Source organism: Dermacentor albipictus, chromosome 1 (assembly GCF_038994185.2).
Source record: "Dermacentor albipictus isolate Rhodes 1998 colony chromosome 1, USDA_Dalb.pri_finalv2, whole genome shotgun sequence".
Lineage (NCBI taxonomy): Eukaryota > Metazoa > Arthropoda > Arachnida > Ixodida > Ixodidae > Dermacentor > Dermacentor albipictus.
In genome coordinates this window covers 257,644,949-257,666,197 of record NC_091821.1, presented here as the reverse complement: position 1 = coordinate 257,666,197, position 21,249 = coordinate 257,644,949, and the positions used below count along the sequence as shown (strand labels likewise).

Here is a 21,249-nt window from a genome sequence, read left to right as displayed (position 1 = left end):
ACCCGGCGGCGCGCGCGGTGTGAAGTTTCGCGGGCCGGCTCCTCGCGACGGCGACTCAACGCGGCCGCGCGCCGAGCGCTTTTTAAGGGTCTCCCAGTCCGATACCGCGCCTCGGGAGCTTGCGGCAACGCGGGGCCGCCCGCTTGTCCACGCGCGGCGGTGGCGAGGGTGGAGTTTGAGCACTCCCGGGCCGGAAGCCGCGGCCGCGTGGGTGGAGAGTTGGCGAGCTTCCGGGAGCCCGGACCGGTTGCCCCTACAAGGAGCGCCCGGTGGGGGCGGACGGGCACTTGGGCCCCGGCGCACCAGTCCTGCTCGCACAGCCGTCCGCAGCAGCCGAGCGTTCTGACGCCTGCCTCTTGAGCCACCGAAACAGCCACCATGGTAAGTGGTCCGGTCGCTGAGGCTTTCTCACGCTGCGTCCACGTTTTGCAGGGTAGCCGACCATGTTGTTTCGTGCTCTCCGTCGGCCGCTGTCAAAGAATCGACAGCTTTTCTCATAGCTGGAAGCTAGAAGTAGTGTGCAGTATAGCAACGTATATTTGGCGCAAATCATTTTTTTTTCAATTATGAAACCACTTATGGCCCTACCTTGTGTTCTCTTAAAGACAACTGATGATTACAATTACGCAGAGTATTAATTAGTCACTGTTTCATTATTCATTTCAGTTTACGTCTTGCGTTATCTCGTCTTGTGTTTCAGTTACGTCTTGCGTCTAGAACCGTTGATTTCGCATAAGGAAATGTGGTTTGGACTTGGGTGCCTGAAACATTGGCTCACACCAGCGGTCTTTGCCTCCTGGTTCTGGATGTGACTTACAGTCATGGGCATTTAGCATCCTTGCGGTGGAAATCCAAGAGCAAACTTATTGTGAACGATGCGCGGACACTTTGAAAAAGTTACGGTGTATTCACGTTCGAAGATTACTTGTTCAGGAGCTTGCGATAATGCTTGCGTATCATGTGTCGGTATGTTTCTTGTATTCAACTTTTGAACCGTTTGTTTTAGCTATGACAGTTCAGCCTTGTGTATATTGCCTTGGAGGAATTTCAGTTCATACTTCTATGCGTTGTAGAAGGATTACGTTTTCTTTCTTTCTCTTTTTAGTTGCCTCACTCTAACGCAGGGGGATTAATCATGCATTAACCTGCTCCTCTTAAAGACTGGTGCGTTGGATATTGTGATCAGTCGGTCTCAGTCAGCTTGACCTTCGCGTGGCCCGCTTCGAGAGTCATGATATAATACCAAGTTACGAACCGTGCAGCTGGGTCGGTGCTTCTTGGCATTCGGAAGCCTCTCGCTCGCTTTCGGCCCCTTCAGAGTGCAGGACGGGTACAGGTGGGGACGAAAGCAGTGGATTGGATTGATTTGTCTTACTTAGCACGAGTGGCATGCAGTGCTCTAGAGGCGGAACGCTCATGGGGGGCCAAGCGAGCCAAGTTTGTTTCCATCGGAGAAGCCTCGCACAGGTGGAGACAAGCTCGGCTCCGTGACGGATGATTGAGATCCACCAGATTAGCGGCGCTGCGCGCCGGGAGGCATGCGCTGCCTTTGAAGTGCGGCGGCCGCCGTCGCCTCGGCGTTTAGAGGGGATTGTTTGCGCTCGAGTGTTGAGTGGCCTCTGCTGTCGTGCGCTGTCTCCGTTGCAGCGATGCCAGGCAACGGATATATAAATTGCGAAACAAAACAATCCGAGGCGGGTGGGGCGAGCAGAGATCAGTCAACTGTACCCTTGTTTGACTCTCACTGGTTTCGTGAGATTCCCGTAGGCAATCTCACGCACGTGCTTCTCCGGTGATAAAGGCCTGCAGAGGTTACGCGATCACTTGACTGCAATGAAAAAATCCAGAGAAAAACTACCCGTTTTCATTCAAAGTACACTGAATGGGACTAACTTATAGCGCTGGAATGCTCATGAGCCACACGAACTGTCTCGTAGCCTACTCAATGTTGATCGCGGTATTAGCGTGCGCAGATGGCTGTGCGAAGTTTTTTATTTATTTATTTATTTCTAGAAAACAAATTCAGTCACGTCCTTTGGCTGCAATTCACATAGGGGCCTAGTTAGCCGCAGAGAGTAAATAGAGAGAACGAGCGGGGGAAAAGACAGGTCTTTATAAATTCACGCTCTTGGTTGCGTACAAAACACACGGACGAAGTGAAGGGCTAGGCAACACAATCGCTCAAGCCGTATATAGTACTCCCTTCATCAGTGCTGTTTGTACGCAACGCAGAGCGTGAATAAGTACCAACCAACGCTGCTTTCATTTGGTCTGCTGTTTATTAAGTTCACGAGATGGGTACGCCCTCGTTCTATTTGTTCTATTGCACCTGGTGGCAGAAGCTGGTTTCATTACGGATAATATGTGTTCTTTCTTAAATGATAATGAAAATAAACACATTCACAGATTATTGATTTTGAACAGTCGACGCAGAAACGCTACACTGACTGCATACTCCGACATGCAGGAGGCCCTTACGCAAATGCGCAAAGGTATAATGCGAGCTAATTGCTTTGTGTTGGCTGACATGGCACGTTGATGAATGCGAGGTACTGGGCCCTTAATTTTGCTAGGGTGACTGCGGCTGCCGCAATTTGATACTATCTAGTCGCATTATATAAATAATGGTTGACTTACACAGAAGACTATATATATCGCCTTTCTGAATAATGATCGAACGCCATACTTCCAAAGCCAAAGAAGAAATTTAGAGCTCTCTGTCTGGAAGTTCTGGAAGCTTGGACACACAGACTGATATTCTACAAGTATCATATTACCAGCATTCTTAAATGTGTTTACTATTTGCATAAAATTGCATAAGGACTATTTGCATAAAACTGTGACTGAGAAAATACAATAGCCTGCACAGGTCTCTTTTGCATGCAGTGCCGCTGACGTTCATGTTCTTGGTTATAAATTACCGTTTCTCAGGCATACTTAAATTTGTGCGCAAAAACAAAAAACAGAGAGAGAAAGGACCACACTGGCGAGTACACAAACACAAGACACCTAGTACGTGTTTGTGCACTTGCTCCAGTCTGGTTCTATTGTTGTTTTGGCTCACAAATTTAACTATGCTCAACCAACTAGCCCACTGTCGATTTTTTCTTTTCTTTTTTTTTTACTTTACCCGCCGTGGTTGCTCAGTGGCTATGGTGTTAGGCTGCTGAGCACGAGGTCGCGGGATCGAATCCCGGCCACGGCGGCCGCATTTCGATGCGGGCGAAATGCGAAAACACCCGTGTGCTTAGATTTAGGTGCACGTTAAAGAACCCCAGGTGGTCGAAATTTCCGGAGTCCTCCACTACGGCGTGCCTCATAATCAGAAAGTGGTTTTGGCACGTAAAACCACATAAGTTTTTTATTTTTTACTTTATCATGCACGTTGACGAACTTGCGCCAGCAAAGATCAGAGCCTGCTTGTTGCGAAGTGGTATTTTGCACCACCTAAAGCACGTACTCCGCAAATGGCGTATGTTGCCTCCGAGACTACCATGCACAACTTTGCGCGTACACCAATCTCGGACGCACATATGACATTACAAGAGGCTTCAGACAAGTGGCTTCACGAACCAGCGCAAACATTAAGTATAAGTTGCTGTGGAAGTAAAAAGTGTAGCGGAAGAGATAAACGGCCATATATCACATATTGGTTCCGCGCCCATGACATCCATGTTTAGTGTTTCAAACAGACGGAATGCGTTACAAGCATCAAATTAAGTGATAGCGTTTATCTGTAATGTTGACAAGTTTACTTGGAATGGCATCGCCTTTGCAACCGATAGTGGCAGATGCATAGCGTGTTACAAGTGAACCGGCCGCTAGAGCGAGCGTGCTTCTCACGACATGCGAGTGGTGCAATGGCAGTGAGAATGTCTCTAAGCTTTGGTGTAAATACGCTTACATGAGGCTGGGAACTGGCTGTGATCCAATAAACGTGAAAACATCCCGTATCGAGCTTTGGACGATGGGGGTTGTTGTCTAGAATGCACTACGTGCGATATGATTTTAATGCGTTGGATCTGTCTTCGCATATCAGAACAGTATATGAGCGATCGACCCCAGCTTGGGTACGCATAATTTATTCGGTAAACTGCCGCATGAGTGGTTCAACCATCTCTTCCCGCATCAAATCAGCATCTGTTGAAGCGGCAGCTTGCAGGTGTTTTGTGACATGGCCTTAGTATTGGGAAAAATTATGTCATAAAGTGACATATATGTTTTTTTTTAAATGCGTAAGCATTTCTAATACTATCCAACGAGGAAACCCGTCCGTCCGTCCGTCCATTACGTAAGACAAGATCGCTTTCAAGATAGAGCTCGCTGCAGCGAGCGAGTTGACCTTCGCGCCGCCTCTCGCTTCAACGCGAACTAAGCGGCGAAAACACAGCGCACACGAAGCTATCAACACTCGGCGCACTCTGCCTCCATCGCAGATCGCTTTCAAGATGGGGCTCTCGCGGCCGCGCCATGCATAGCCGCCGCTGGAGTACGGTTAATCGTGGTTGATAATGGTTCTCATCGAGAGGAGGCAGCGTCATCGACAACGTCTATACGTATGAGGCCTACGAAACGTGACACTGTTCAGTGACATCACGTACTACAGCACGCATCGGCAAATGCTCACCTTCCAAAGCAGCAGCATCATTCAAACGCACCATCATATAAACATGAATGAGCATTGCTACTACTCGCCTCTTCTTTGTCTCCTCATGCTGGTCTCAGTTACGCTTCGGTGCTGCAACCGCGCTTCTCCTTTTCGCGATTCGTTCGCAGTGTTTCTCGCAATAATACCAAACGCAGCAGCATACGACGACGAAAGAGCAGGTGATTCGTAGCAAATGCTTACGCACCATTTAGGTAACTCCCACGGAAGGTTCTGCGTGTAATTTTTCTCCAGAGACTGAAACAGCTGTGGATTACGTAAATTGGGGGTGAGAAGGGAGAGGTCGAAGAAATGGGGACATGGATACTTGCCCGCCAGATGGCATACTGAGCTGTCTGACCGAGTATCTGCAGTGGCAGCCACCTCGGTGCCCACAAGGGGAAAGCAGGTGAGGGCGACCGTCTGCAGCACTATACACCGTCACTGCCTTCGGGATCGGCATGCAGGGGTGACATACTATGCATCGTTAAATAAGCTCACCCGATGATACGCACATATGTACAAGGTAATATATATAGTCCCGTTAGTCTTGAAAAGATCTGGGGGGGCGGGGGGAAGGGGGTACTCTTCAAGAAACCACTTAGTGGACTGTCCATTTCGGCCGCTGCCGAATGGATGCAGCTGTAGAAGCGAGGAGGAGACGAGCGGCCCTAGCCAATCAGCAGCGACCGAAATGGACAGTCCACGAGGTGGACTCTTACAGAATACCCCCCCCCCCCCTGATGTCACTTAAGGTTTCGTACCTGATAGATACGCAGAAAGTAACACACAGTTTATAAAAAAGTTGTTGCGTCAACTCATGCAAAGAGGGGAAGGTAGTATACTGGTATTCTATAGGCACCTTGTGCTAAGCTCATAATTTAGCATGAGAAATAAAGACTACTTTAAGAGTAACGAATCTTTCTCCTCCGTGGGGACTACTAGTGAACTGAATGGCACATAGAAAAAAATTGCAGGAGATCCAAGGAGTTGGAATACACATGAGTGAATCTGTGTGTGGTTGCATAGAGTCGAAACACGAGTACACATGCACACGAACACACAAACACACGCACGCACAGCGGAGTTGCTGACTACTACCGAATACGACGGACGCCTTGAATGCACCATGGTTTAAGAGGCAGCATGCGCATATGAACATAGCGCAATTCGAATTCAGCGCATAATGATTTCAGAGGCAGTATACAGATACGTACAGCGCAGTTCGAATTCATTCAATCCGCAGAAGCATTTATTTTCTCATCACCGTGCAGCCGTGGATTCGCGAAGGCGAGCTTTCTGGTTCGTTTTGTGCTCTTCCCCGCACGGCCGGCGCCGCCGCTGCCGCGGACGCGGGTAAGCGAGCGCCATCTGGTGGCACTGCAAGGAATCAAGCGACACGAGCGGCGCGTGTGCTCCGCTGGGATTGGTTGGCCTAATAGGCAAGGGAGCAGCCAGGCCTCAGGCACGGTCACGCAACTCGGCGATGTTCGCAAAGGAAAGCTTCGCTTTTAAAAACAGCCTTCAGATCAATATCTGCACTACCGAGGGTTCGACACCATACCGAACATCTGATACTATGCCTCTCCCGCACAGACGCCCCTATATCAGCACCAAAATTCGGCTCGCTATCTTCCTTTGAAATTTACTGTATTAATACGAAACATTTCTTGCCTCGTACCAAGCTATTTGCGATATGTAGGTTCCTGTGCAGCCTCGCGGACATCTTCAACAGAAAGAACATTCGCGCCCGATGGTGATTTCAATGAAGGTCGCCCACCGCAATAGCTCGATGTTTTATACCTATTAGGCCGCATATACTTACCTTGTCCCAACTAACTAGCAATTTGAGATTTGCGCGTGCGTCGTGTCACATATAGCAACAATTTGCTTTAATTAACGATAGTACGTGTAAGCTCGCGGCAATTTCCATTAGGTCAGTGCCGCAGGAATGCTATCCATGAATAACTGTCAACCTCACCAAGGTAATTCGCGCACGTCATGTTGCATAGCGTCAAGTTGCTTTTTACAGCGAGAGCGCGCCAGTTTTTCCCCATTCTTCCCTCGTGGAAGCTAGTGCCGCCTTCGGGACCGACTCTCTTTCCCCTGTCCTCTCCTTGTAGCAGCTAGTGCATTGAGCACTTTACCGCCTTCGGGATTGGCCCATGTCGTAGCGGAACGTGTAACGTTTCTTCGCAAGAGTTCGATAGATCAGTAGTAATGCTATCGTCATCGTTGTGCGCCGTTGTCGTCACACGCTCGCTCGCGTCACACAAAGTATTGCTCGAATTACACGGAAACGTTGCGCCATCTTGTAACGATTTGCAGAACCCCAGAAGATGCTAGAGAGCCAGCTGCCTGCAAAATGTTTCACATAACATTTAATTCCCATAGTGTCTAAAATTTGCATAATTTGATCAAGCAGAGTTTTTCTAATGAGAATGGAGTTTTAAATTGTTAAGTTGGCCTTCACCATAGATGGATGCACGAATTATTATGGCTGTACTCACCACTAATGCGGAAGTTGTGTTAAACAAGCGTTGATTACTGCGTAAAAGGTAAGTTTCGGCACTTGCAACACACATTTCACTACGAAAATCTAGCTGTAACATCACGTACATTTTCTCCAGTGGAACATTATATATATATAGGTAAACCAGCGAGGTTTTGGCACGGGGCAAGGCAGGAAAGTTGTCAGGCCGTCTATTATACAGTTCTATTATACGTGGTCGGCTATACATGTGCTCTAGCAACGCGACAAGCGCCCGTTTCAAACGCTGTCGTCTGTTCATATGAGGCGCTTCCCGTTGAAGACTCATCGCGGTTGGTACTGTTTGGCCTGTTTGAACATTCACGGTAGAATTGGCTTGAGCACCGTTTAATCCTTGCTTCAGGTACACGGGCTCTCTGGAAGAAAGAGACTCCAGCAAAGCATGGCCGATCTATTTTCTTGCGTCAAGTGCCACATTTATGTCAAAGATGGTTCGCAACCCCGGTAAACGAGGTCAACAGCGAGGACAGTTACGGCGAGGGAAAGGGGGATCCACCAAAGGCGCTTTTACTGCTGGCGATGTTTTGTACAAGCATATTTTGTAGAGACAAGAAATCCCTCTATTCTCCCAGGCACTGCTTCCCTCCCGGCCCTTCGGACCTTGCACTGAAAGTACTTTCTTCGCTCCTCCGTCACATTCGGGCAGCTGCAGCCATATACCTAGTCAAAGCCTGTCAGCAAGAATTCTTTGACTCTGTAAACAGTTGATTTTAGCAACGCTGCTCAGCATTCTCGTCCTGCTTCGCCTGTAACTACGATGGAAACTAATGTCCCAGGGCGTGGCAGCCAAGGCGCAAATGTCGGCGCTTGCTCCGAGAATACTGCCGCCGTTCCACGGTGCAAAAATATATCGCACCGCTGACGCGAAGGCGCGCGCCGTCTTGCACAAGCCCGGTTGTAAAACTCGCCATGTCTGTCCAGCATTTTGTGCCAAGCGGCCTTTCGTGCTGCTCGAGGAGAATAGTTGGCAGCCTGACAGACTTGTCCTCGTTGCGTCATTCTGGCAAAAAAACGCGACTGCAGCGGCTCTCGAGCGAGACACGCGTGCGAGACACGTTGATACTTTCGCGTGGAGAACCATGGGAGGGATTCGGGATCCCGTTTCACCCACGAAATTGAGCTCGCGGGAGGATTGCGAGCAAAAGGAGTCCTTGGTCGCGTTCCAACTATAGGATCGTCTGCAGTTTCCCCCCTCATCGGCGAGCGCTGCCTTAATGTAGAACTTGTTTTACTTTCGTTTAGGTACACATTACCGCACTGTATACGAAAGATGTATTAATATCCCCGTGGTGCGAACGGCCGTTATTAGAAATTGAGCTGGCTATATTCAGCCCGACGAAGAATGCGGCTAAAGTCGCGCGTCGGACGCGTGTGACATATCAAATATGCGCCACCCGGATGGAGCTTATAATAAATGTCCAGGATGTTATCGTCCTCGAGCAAATGATAAATATTAGAGCGTATACGCAAACCGTTCGCAAAGGCGGTGCAGCTTGACCTTCTTAATTTTTACTTTCAGTAAAGTCGCTCTCTTGCATTTTCTATTCGGCATACACACTAGCAGAATGGTTCTTTCTTTTTCTTTGATTAAGACAAATTGGATATTTTTCTGCACTGCCAGGTATATCCCACTGTGTCCGTCTGCTTCGTTATAGGCATGGTCGAGATTTGGCGACCGTTTTCGTTTCGCACCAAAAAGTTTCCGAGACAAGCATGACAAATAAAAGAACAGAAAAACGGCTTCCTTGCGGCAAGTTTTTTTTTTTCGTCTACACACCACTGTGCAGTTCATTAAATGTCGTGAACACAAGTAATAAGCGGCGCGGTACGAACATGTCAGGTTTTTCAGATAAGACATAAGTCATTTCTAAAAACTGCCCTGTATACGGATAAAAAGTTTATTTCTATGGCGGTGCGTGACGCACATTCAAGTCATAAGAAATTTTCCTATAACCGCTGATAATGCGTTTAAATAAACAACGTTCGCTACGTAAGTTTCAAAAATATTTATCTCATGCAACGTTGTTACAAGCACGCTATTGAACCCAATAAGTTTTCAAGGCGTGTGCTTTTTAAAGTAAGTACGTAGGTATAACCTCTAGTCTAGAACAGTTCTATCCGTCATCAGGACCTGAGGCGAAATGCACCGGCGTTCCACCTACCATACAAGCACCGCGGGCGAAAATTAATGTATTTCGCGGAGTATATTTAGAAGCTGATGGTAGTGACAGGATTCTAATAGGATATCGTATGTTTTAGAGAGACAATAAATAGAAAAAATTAGTTTAGATGCATCGCATCATTTATTCACGCTTTTACGATACAACAACAACAATAATAAACACTGTTACAGTCAGAGAAGGTTTGATAAGCCAGAAAAAGACGTGAAAACAAGAGACGGGTGGCGAAGCCGCATTCAAATTGCCTCACAAAAAAGCCCGCCATGAGGTCCTGAATTTCGGTAAGGTAGGGCTATAGTTGCAACGGACTCAGGCGGCGCTTTCCTAGCACGCGCTGATCTTGATAAACTCCAGTTAAGACAGCGCTCGTCTTGTGTTCTCGCGTTGCCGGCGATTTCCGCGCTTAATGCAAGTATGCGCAGTCTCCAAGTTTTACGACGTCTGCTGAGTAGGCTAGTTAATTCTGCACATTGTATTCCAAAAAATAGCAAAGGACTGCACTTGGAAAGTGTCGAGAACTTCTGCCGCGCCAAAAAGAATACTTTGAAATCCGTGACGTCACACCGAAGTAAACCGGCCCTGGAGTTTTGGCGAGAAATTCAAGAAACAGTCAACCTTTTACCGTGAAATTACCAAATGTAGAGTTTTACAAAATACCTTATTAGTCTAAGATTATTTCGTGGTCCTCTTTAGTGTCCCTTTAAAGGCTGACTATAACAAAAATTTACTTTGACTGAATTGGTCACCTGCAGAAGAGTAGTACACACCAATGAATCAATATTGGCAAAGATGCAGGGTTGATAATGCTATAATTGCCTTATTAAGAGCTTTTAAATAGCACCTAAGGTTAAGACGCGTTGTAGTTAGCTGGTATGACGCAAATATCAGACCATGGCCTCCGACATGTTTAGCACTCCGCTGGCACCGCTCGCGAGCTCGGAGGTTCCGCGCCCAGACAGCGCGCTGGGTCTCGCCCGCCGTTTTGGTTTCCGCTTCATTGACGCCGAGCAAAAATAGCGGCGTATCTTTCTTTCTGCCCCCCCCCCCCGCCCCACTCTCCCACCTCCTTCAATGCCAATATCAAAAACTTCCATTTTTTAGGTTTTTTTTTTTTGTGACGTACGCACTTGTGTTTCAAACGCAAAACTTTGTGCGGAGGCTGCTCTATATCTACATTATATCTGAAACTAGTACTATAGTAGTAGTGGTAAACTTTTTTTTTTTACTAGGCCCTTTCCACAGTTCAAAATGTTGTAGTTGGAATCGCGCTATCACAACAAGCACGATGAAGTAACTAATAATACGTTTGTGGGTTTATTCTAGTTTGTTAGAACTTCAAACTGTAATCATAACACAATTGATCATACCTGTCAGCGCAATTGTGGCAAAAAAAAAAAACGTGGCCCCTTTATCTTTGCACCATTGTTTTTTAGTGGCACTCTGAGATACCCGGCATAGCCTGTCGGAGAACCATAACTGTTGGTGAGCAATGTTCCCTACCTACGCCTAACAAATCATTAACGTGTAACTGTCCAAGAGTCCTTAGGTCCAGCAACGCAACAGGGAAAGCCTGTCCAGCAGCACCGATGGCATCGCTTCGATGGAGTGGTTTCATGTGATTCGTAGACAGGACGTGACATCAAAGAATGGTGCTATGATTCTTATAGTGAAAGAATAACAGTGCGAAATGACGAGGGCGAGACGAGAAGGCGACACACACATGCGCTGACTTGCAATTACTTTTGTTTTCGGCAGTGTACGAAATTTATAGCATACAACATGACACACGAAAAAAATAGAAACGCTATTATCATTGGTCAAAAATATAATTTGCGTTTAAGATCGCACGATATTCTCAAAAATGATACAGGCAGCATTTTTTTTTTCACGATGACATTTCAGAGAACCTCGAAACAGAGTTCTTGCCTAGGGCTGACAAGTAATAAACATGCTTCTTCATTTGGTGATCAGTGATTGTCAGAAGAGGAAAGAATGGCGAAGAAGATTTTGCCGGCCACACTGTACCTGCCTGCAGTCAACGGCTGACTCCTGAATTTTCCTTTTAAAAAATCATACATGATACTCAGTTGCATAAGAAAAGAAAGTCTATTGCAGTTAACAGACAGCCAGACGGACAGCGGAGTTTCTATAACAACTTTTGCGAGGGCTTGCCAGTAGGGGGAGAGCGGAGTAGAATAAAAAGTGCGCAGAATAAAAAGAAATTCTGAAGAGTGAACTAATAGGTGCAGCAGAACAAAAGTAAAGTGAATAAGCGATAGATGTTCTGGTAGAACGTGCCTGCTATCCAAACTATCGCTAAAAAGTGTTTACATTATTGTCTCGTCGGGCGTTATTGCGATAAAACCAACAATTTTTTTTCAATTGGCTTTACAAAGCGAACAGGTTTTTCACAATCTGTATTTCCTTCGTAAGTAAATAGAGAGCACTTAGCTTGTCCGTAAACGAAGTAAACCATTGCGGCCAAGTTGATGGCGTCACCTGTTGCCGCAGAGTTTAAGTAGAGAGGACACGGAGTTAGTATGGAGGAGTGTAGTTAGTAGTTAGCATGGAGGAAGGAAAAAAGTCGCAGTTTCGCCCGAAAGGCGAAGCATCGATTGCGATAGCAAATTAGTAGACAGCTATACGAAGTAAGGATAGTAGGTTTATCGGACGTATAAACTCGAAGTAAACATTCGCTTACTAAATTAACAAGCATGGTGTCATGTGCGCCCAAGCAAACATGAACACATCTCACTCGATGAGCGTGCAAACTGGCTGCCAAAACGCTGCAGGGAGAAAATGCGGCAGCAGCAGCAGCGAGCGAATTGACCTTCACGCTGCCTCTCGCTTCATCGCGAACTAAGCGGCGAGTACAGAGCGCACACAAAACTATAAACCCTCGGTGCACTCATCGCAGATCGCCTTCAATATAGCGTCCGGGGCGGCCGCCGGAGTAGAATGTTGAATTCTTGGTAGGAGTAGTAAACGCGTGAGTAAACGTACTGGCTTTGTCTAGGTCTGGCGGCTACCCCGTTAGGCCTAGGTGGTAGGAGGGACCTATTTGATAGGCTTAGTTAATTCTTTCAGCTAGCTCTTCGGATTCTTACATGGAGTAGGGAGTGATAATTGTTTATTTTTGTTTGGGATAGTGGTCGAGGTCGGCTTTGCGTGAGTGATTTGGCGAAATTGCTCGTTGGGCCTAGGGACGTAGGTCTAGCGATGAAATCGAAGAACGTGAAGGCCGCGGGGGACGGGGAGCAAGTGCAGTGCGACGAGTGCCTGCTATGGTGCTTCCTCGACGAAACTAAGTTCCAGAATTTAGCAGACGCGGAGGGGTCTAGCTTCACGTGCAGGTCGTGCGAGGGCGTCAGGGAAGCCGTCCCAAAACTGGAAGGGAATTGGGCGGCTAAGTTCGAAGAGCTTAAGGCAGACCTGAGGGAGGAACAGGAGAAGCGGGTAGCACTGCAGGCGAAAGTTGAAAATTCCGTCAAGGTGAAGGCGGCCCAGGCCGCGCAGTTAGTAAGGACTGTGGCCGAGTTTGAGGAAAAGAAAGAAAGGAGCGCCGAACTGAAAAAGCGGCTCGACGCACTTGAGACGCGGGCAGCGGAAAACGTCGGGTCAGGACATCAAAGCGGTGGCAAAGACTCAGAAAGTAGGGTAGACCCTACAGGCGAAGTGGGAGGCAGGGAGCCAAAGCAAGCGGTCGCCAGCTCGCCGCCGGTGAGTCGGCGTAGCTATAGTGAAGCAGCGCAACACGCCCCGAGTGAAGCGACGCTGCAGCCACAGGAAGCTGGAAAGAGCGGCACCTACCTTGAGGCCACGCGGAAAAAGCAGGAGCCCAGGGGACAATGCCCTTTGTCGAGTCAGAATCACGCGAAAAAGGACACAGGGAAGCAGGGAGAGGTAGGAGAGAGTGAAAGGGTGATTATCGCTGGCGACTCAAACATGGCTGGGTGTTCAAAAGCAATTGTGGAGAGGGTGAAAGGCGACAAAAGAGTGGCGGTAGGCACATTTCCAGGGTGGACACTGAGTTATGTCATGGAGCGAGCAAAAGAAAAGCTCACGAAAAATGCCCACGTGCGCAACCTTGTCGTAGCAGCAGGTGGGCTAAATGACGTCCTAAACAGGAAAGGGCCAGGACTAGCCCAGCGCTTGGCGAAGGGGGTGGACGACTTGCGCGAGCTATCCCCTCAGGTGCAGATCGTGGTGTGCACGGTGCCGGAGGTGCCTGTGCGTAACAGTAACGTACAAAGAGCCGTAATGGCTGCCAATGAGGCAATATGGAAAATGAGCCGAGAGAAGGGCTTCGAGGTTGTCGAAGTAAACAGGGAAGTGAGAAGTTGTGGTTTTAAACGAGATGGGATCCACTTCAATTACAGGCTAGCACGAGAAGTGGGCTGGCGACTTGGGCGTCGTGCTGTTGCTTTTTTAGGGGGCCCGCGGGCGCTCAGGAGGTCAGAGTAAGTAGTAATGAAGAAGGTCCCCTAGGGGAACATCAGAAGAGCATCGCCGCCGATAACAGAAAAAGGAGGAAAGCAAGAACAAGAGCTCGCCATGCAATAGGCTACATAAACATGCAGGGCGGCAGAAGAAAGGAAAAGTGGGCAGAGATTGAGGAGCAGTTACACAGAGAACAAATAGGGGTGTATGCGGTTACAGAAACGCACCTTAGAGACTCAGAAGAGCCGCCAGTTATTGATAATTATGTATGGGAAGGGTGCAACAGAACTAAGTCGGAAAGAAAGGGAGGGGGAGTCGGAATGCTCATCCATCAGGGAGCCAAATGAAAAAGAGTAAATTCACAATGTCATGAGCATCTTTGGTTATCAGGTACCATGAGTGGGAAAGAAACTTGGCTGGGAGTTACGTATTTGTGGACGGGAAAAAATTGCACAGAGAAGAATAAAGAGTTAGTGGAATGCATAAGCGCTGATATTAAGGGTTTCGGGAATGGTGCTGAGTTTGTCCTATTAGGTGACATGAATGCCCACATACAGGATTTAGATGGCTATACCGACAATAACGGGAAGTCAATGCTAGACCTTTGCGAGCAACATAACCTCGTGATCGTGAATACAGGGCCTAAGTGTGAAGGACAGATCACGTGGGAAATGGGAAACCGGCAATCGACCATTGATTACTGTCTGATGACAGAAGGAATTCATGATAAGTTGAGAGAAATGGTCATCGATGAGGAAGGGTTTAGCAGCATAGGGAGTGACCATAAACGCATCATTTTGAAAATGGGATATGTAGTTGGGAAAGAGAGCAAGGAAAGCACAATGGCTAGCCCAAATTTGAACGCTGAACAAATAGGAAATATAGTCACTAGAGTTGAAGAAGAACTTGGCAAGTGGCCAAGTAAGGAGTGGGAATATGGTGAGCTTCTAAGCGTAATAACGACAGAGATACGGAAAGAGAAACAACATGTTCGTTGGAAAGGAAAAAAGAAACCGAAAAGCTGGTGGAACAAGGAGATACGAGAAGCAATCGCCGAACGACAGAAAGCATCTCGAGAGCACAGGCAGGCAATGAAGGCGCAGTTGCCACAGGATGAAGTAACCAGTAAATGGGAAATATACCGGGAGAAAAAGCCTATGGTTCAAATACTCGTGCAGGCAAAATTAAAAGGTGAAAGTGAACGTTGGTTGTCAGAAATACGTGAGAAAAAGACGGCCGCACCTAGAATATTTTGGAATCACATAAAATTATTAGGCAGGAAGTCAACAACAATACAACAACATATCCTAGACGAAGATGAAAACAGACTGGAAGGAGAAGCGGCAATAAATTACATCCGGAACGCAACAGCCGAATCCTTCCAAGGCAATGACGAGGTTGTACTTGATGAAAAGAAGAGCATGAAAGAGACCCAAGTGGAAGAGGAGCTGGTGCTGACAAATTTAAACTGGAAGAAAGCGGAAGAGAAAATTCCTAAGCGCACAGCCACAGGGCTAGACGAGGTTCCCGTTAGGCTGATAAATGAACTGGGACCAAAAAGTAAGGAAGCTCTGGTGAAAGCAGTGGAAAAAACTTTAAAAAATAGATGAATACCAGACAGTTGGCGACAAAGTAGAATGAATTCAATTTATAAAGGTACGGGGGAGAAATACAGAATTCACTCGTATAGACCGTTGACCATTACATCGGTAATGTACAGGCTAGCAATGCAGGCAATCAAATTAAAGCTTCAAGCATGGGCAGAGAATAATGGCATTTTGGGAGAGCTTCAGAATGGCTTTAGAATAGGTAGGCGCTTGGATGATAACTTGTTTGTTCTTACTCAGTGTATCGAAATATCAAGAGCAGAAAGCAGACCGTTGTATGTGGCCTTTTTGGACATTACAGGAGCATACGACAACGTAGACCGGACCATTTTGTGGGATATTCTGGAAGGGGAAGGCTTAGGTAACGATTGTCTACAGCTTTTGGGAGAGATTTACCTAGAAAATACCGTTTGCGTTGAATGGGAAGGGATGAGGAGCGCGGAGAAAGTTCAAATCAACAAGGGACTGAGGCAGGGGTGCCCTTTATCCCCGCTGCTCTTTATGATGCACATGGTGAGGATGGAGAGGGCGCTAGAAGGAAGTAATATCGGGTTTAATCTCTCATACAAACAGGCAGGTGCAGTAATAGAGCAGCAACTCCCAGGTTTATTTTATGCGGACGACATTGTGTTGCTCGCTAACAAGCAAAGTGATTTGCAACGTCTGGTTAATATCTGTGAACAGGAAGGCAACAATTTAGGTTTGAAATTTAGTGTTAGAAAATCAGGTGTTATGGTATTCAATGAAAACAATGAACAGACAGTGGAGATACAGGGCCAAGAAATACCTCGGGTAACAGAATATCAATACCTTGGTATATGGATAAACGAAGGCAATGGATATATGGAAACACAGGAAAAAAACCATAACAGTCAAGGGGAAGAGAAATGCAGCCATAATGAAGCACAGAACGCTATGGGGATACAATAGGTACGAGGTCCTCCGAGGTATGTGGAAAGGGGTAATGGTTCCAGGACTTACTTTTGGAAATGCGGTTGTTTGCTTTAAATCAGGGGTACAATCAGGGCTCGACGGGAACCAAAGGTAAGTGGGTCGCCTCGCATTGGGCGCTCACGGGAAGACTACAAATGAAGCTGTGCAGGGGGATATGGGCTGGACTAGCTTTGAAGTGAGGGAAGCTCGCAGTAAAATTGAGTATGAAGAACGGCTGAGGAATATGGAAGAAAGTAAATGGGCTGGGAGAGTGTTCAAGTATCTGTACAGGCAAAAAATTGATTCACAGTGGAGGAAAAGAACTAGGAAGCTTACCAGCAAGTATGCGGCCTGTGGGGTGGGCAACACAGCAACAAAGAAGGTCAAGCGGAAATTCAGAGAGGCTGAATTAATCTCATGGGTGGCGGCAATGGAAAAGAAACCTGCCATGAGTAACTATACTTAAGAGGAAAAAACGAAATCAGGAAAAAAACCATTTATGATAACTCAAAGGGAAGCTCATTACTTTTCGAAGCGAGATCAGGATACCTTGAAACACGCACCTATAAAGCGAGATATAAGAAGGAAGAAGAAGCATGTGCTTGCTGCGGTAAAGCTAGGGAAACGACGGAGCATATTTTATTAAAATGTGAAGACGTCTAGCCAGCGGTCGATTTAGGCACCACTGGCCTCCTTCAAGCCCTTGGGTTCAGCGGGAGCAGTGGTAAAGCAAACATGTCCGCAATAGACATTAGTAAGAGGCGATTGGAGGATTGGTGGAAGAAAAGTAGGGAAACGACAAAAGACGGAGACGTACAAAAACACAAGCCCCGTTTACATGAATGCGACAGTGGCGCATCGCATTTCCAAGCGCATTTGGGAAAGGCGATGCGACGCCGTTTACATGTAGCGCCTTAACTCTCGCAAAAACGTAGCGTCATATGGTGTCGTATAAGTGAAGTGCAACCGACTTCCGGTGTAACTGGTTTCCGGTTGTGGGCCGAGTGCACGTTGGTGGTTGAATACCGATAAATAGACAGTTTTAGTTTAGCGTACGCAACTTATAGCGTACGCTCGACGCTATAGTGTAGCGGACGCGAAGCAGCGCACGTTTTTTGCAGCTTTAGCTGGCCAGCGAGATCTTCGGATCTCGGAGGCCATTAGTCGTCGTTGCGGCTATTTTCCGACTATACCGATAGGTAGCGCTGACATCTCGAATGTTTCTTTCGTTAGGCTTCGTCTTGTTCGAAACGAGAAGCGATCTCGAAAACACCACAAGGTTATCCATAATACCAAGTCGTCGAAGCGGCCTGAGACTAAGCGAAAGCCGTTTACACAATCATTTGCTGCGAACGAAGTGCATTTTACAAAAGCAACGCCAAATTCAATTTGAAGCGGGCAGCCGGGACCGCCGCCATGTTGGTGGCTAATTCCTTCCCAGCATTCCTAATGCGACGATCCTGCCGCGAGAGTCGACTCGCGCCCGTAAATCTACCCTCGCCTGACGCATTAATGCGATGCGCCTTCCTAGCGAATTACTGCTGTTTACATGAATGTGATGCGCTGGAAATGCAATGCGATGCCGCCGATGCGACACTGTCGCATTCATGTAAACGGGGCTATATAGGAAATGGGGGGTGGTGACATGAGAAGGCAAGGAAGCGGTTGCGGGCAAACAGGATAAGCTTAAGTTCAAGGTACAGTATAGTACGTTGCTGCTATTTCTGAAAAATAAGCGCCATGCAAGTATGTCAAGCGGACAAATTACGCAGGGCGTGCAGAAGCAGAGCCGCATTAATTAAAGCGCACCGCAGGGTCCAGGAGACACTACAGAAGCGGTCGACCGTCATATCAACACTTCTGCGCCCGCCGCGTAAGCTTTGCGGGTATGGCATTGGTACAGGTCGTGGATTTGATCCCAATCGCGGCAGCCACATTTCGACGGGGGCGAAATAGATAACGCACGTGCACTTACATTTTCGGGCACGTTAAAGAACACCACGGTGTCAAAATTAATCCGGAGTCCGCCACTACGGCATAATCCAATTCAAGTTTAATACTTCTGCCACAATGCGATGTGCAATGTGAGGAAATGACAACGCTCAACCCTCTCAGAGGTTATAAAATATGGTGCACAACAACGCCTCAAGCAAACACCTCTCCCTGTGTGTTCTGAGTACTGCGCAGACAAACGGCAGTGGTGCACGCAAGGTAACGTTTAACATCAAATCACCACTCTCGTGTTAGCACAAACGTTGAAGAAATTAAGCTTTAGCCGTCAACATCACCGCTAATTATCGTCAATCAAAGCATCCAGCACGGAAAGCTTCGCTTACATCGATTCCCACAGTGCGTGGTATCTGCATGTTTCTTATACCGCAATATGTCCAGGATCGGCCCACGAAAGAGGCTAGAAACGTACTAGATACGGAGAACTCGAGGCAACTCGTGAAGAACGGCATTGCCTTTAAATACTCTCGCCCACAGACTACATTTGTTTCTTTAATTTCGGTCCCCCTCCTCAAGGCGCAATTCGGCAAACCCAGACGCTTTCCTAGAAGAAAAAAGAAGGAATATATTGTTGTCATTCAGCAGCCTTTACTACCGATGAACCCTCGCAGGGTAGAGATTTGGCGGTGTTACAAGCGAAGCTGTTGAATGGGTAACCATACTATGTTGTACTAGTAGGTTGCTGACAGCATTTTTGTTGGAAAAGACCTTTCTAGCGCATCCGCAGAATATTTATGCAAGTTGACCATTGTATGATATTCAGAGAAAACAGACAGTGGTTTTGACATTAAACAGCTGACCAATAAAAAACATCAAGAAAAGATGTCAAAGATCGAGTGAGAAAAAAAAAACTGGAGGCAGCTACCAAACGCATTGCGCCACGTATACAAGAATGCATCTTGGTCCGCGTTCAAAATTCCGGTCGCATTATTCCGCCGTTTGGAGCGCCCAGAAAGTAGCGTTACTGTTCCCCAAGGGGAGCATATTAAGCACCCTTCCTAGAAGCTCCCAGTGCCAGGTCTCCGGCAACCGTTGTATCCGCGTCTTCTTGTCACCGCTGATCAGTATCTTATTTCCTTGTAATATTTCTCAAAGGCAGAAGTGGAATCGAAAACAGAGGGAATGATTTTGACAAAGAAAAACCTACACCGAGCAAGCAAAACTTAAACAAAAAAAAAAGCCGTTTCGTCTTGTTTACGTACCTCTTTCTTTGTCATGTTTCATGCTGACCAGACGGGCTTCCATCGAACTCTCGATTAAAGGGAACGATTTTGTTCGTCTTCTTTACGTACCTCTTTCTTTGTCATGTTTCATCCTGAACAGACGGGCTTCCATCGAACTCTCCATTAAAGGGAACGATTTTGTTCGCTACTGGCCAACTTCTTGTCAGAGCCTTTCGACGTTTTTTTTTTTTTTTAATCAAGGGAAGGCAAGGAAGCGACATCGTCCCGATAACCACAGTGTCTGTTCTGTTCTTCCGCAATGTGCAAAACAAAACTGTTTCTTTACACGAACGCAAAGCGCATTTAGTCCCAGTTTTCACCATTACTTCCCACTTGTAGATACGCTGCAGTAAAACATGTCGAGTTTTACAGCCCTCGTCCAACCTGAGCTGAACTACAGTTCAACCTCCAGGTTTTTTATTTTGCATTTTACTGGGCTGCATGCCTGATTATTTTGTGCGTTTTAATAAACTCCCATCAGTGCTTTCATGCTGCGAAGCGGAAGGCGTGCTGCGTTTGCAGTGTTTGCAATGTTATTGAAATTTTTCAGTTATGACAAAACTTTATCGCTTCACTGTCTACGAAATAAAATATATCCGAGAACACTGCGCAGCCTCATGCGAAGCCCCATACTTTGTTAAGCGTTATTGTGATGTTAGCCCGTGGCTTATCAAGATATGCACGTCCGCCACGCTCGATTGCGATGTTTTACCACTTTCCTTATTTTAATGTGTAATAAGCAACGCACCATCTATTAATAGTGTTGATTCATGAAATTTTAATTTATTCCTCCTCGGGGGCGGCCTAGGCCCAGGCCACGAATTTGCCGGATTGTGTTACGACTTTGCATCGCTGCACCACTATTACGACTTTGTGGTCCCGTAGCGCTCGTCACCCGTTTCGTGACAGAGCGTTGGTAGCGAAGACTCCGAGCCAGGCGTCGATGAGAATAACAAAAGGGACTTTATACACTATATACAGGTGTGAACAGGACATGAACGGGTCGGCACTGGGGCCGAGTGCTCACAGCAAACGCGACTGTTCCCGCACGGCGACGTCCGGCGAAAACGCGTGACACATCTCATTCCAGTCGAGAGCGGCACTGGCTCCCGGTGGGTCGGCGGATCCGGTTTTCGAGGCGGCCGCCTCGCCGCTTTATAATCCCCGAGAACCATTGTCACTCAAACGGCCCAATACAAAGTCAGCACTCGACGGTCGTCCGAGAGGTCCAACCAGCGACCGCGCTGGCCACCCGGTTCAAAGTTCGCGCGCGCGGTGACCTCCAGGCAAAAGGAGGTGCGGCGCCGGGCTGTCTGGCACGTGGTGACACGTTTGAACATGTTGCCCGCCGATGCTTCTCCGCAGGACACCGCTGCCTGACGGCTCAGCATCTTGACTTGTCAAGGGAGAATTGGGCGTTCGCAGGATAAATTCTGCATCTTGCAGATTCGGAATCCGGGCTTGTGGTAATGGCACAACAATTGTCAGTAAAGTTGCAACCACCACCATCACCATGAAGCATCAGGACTGTCATTTAATTTTTATCGCTTACTCGCCCCCCCCCCCCCCAACGACGACAAAAAAGAAAAGAAGATGAAAAACAATTTTGCATTGGCAAAGGCGTCCGACCAACTGTGGCGAACACACGTTGCAAATGAAT

The 21,249-nt window shown here is 47.3% G+C and overlaps 1 protein-coding gene across 1 annotated transcript in view; it reads left to right on the top strand.

Annotated features, from left to right (window-relative positions):
• The first annotated feature begins 232 nt into the window (after positions 1–232).
• The window catches only part of LOC139054341 (myosin regulatory light polypeptide 9-like), a 36,564-nt gene continuing 15,547 nt past the window's right edge, over positions 233–21,249 (top strand). Inside the window, exon 1 of the mRNA XM_070531199.1 lies at positions 233–381. Within this exon, the coding sequence (XP_070387300.1) occupies positions 379–381 (3 nt within the window). The 5' untranslated portion in view covers positions 233–378. The remainder of the gene's footprint in view (positions 382–21,249) is intronic.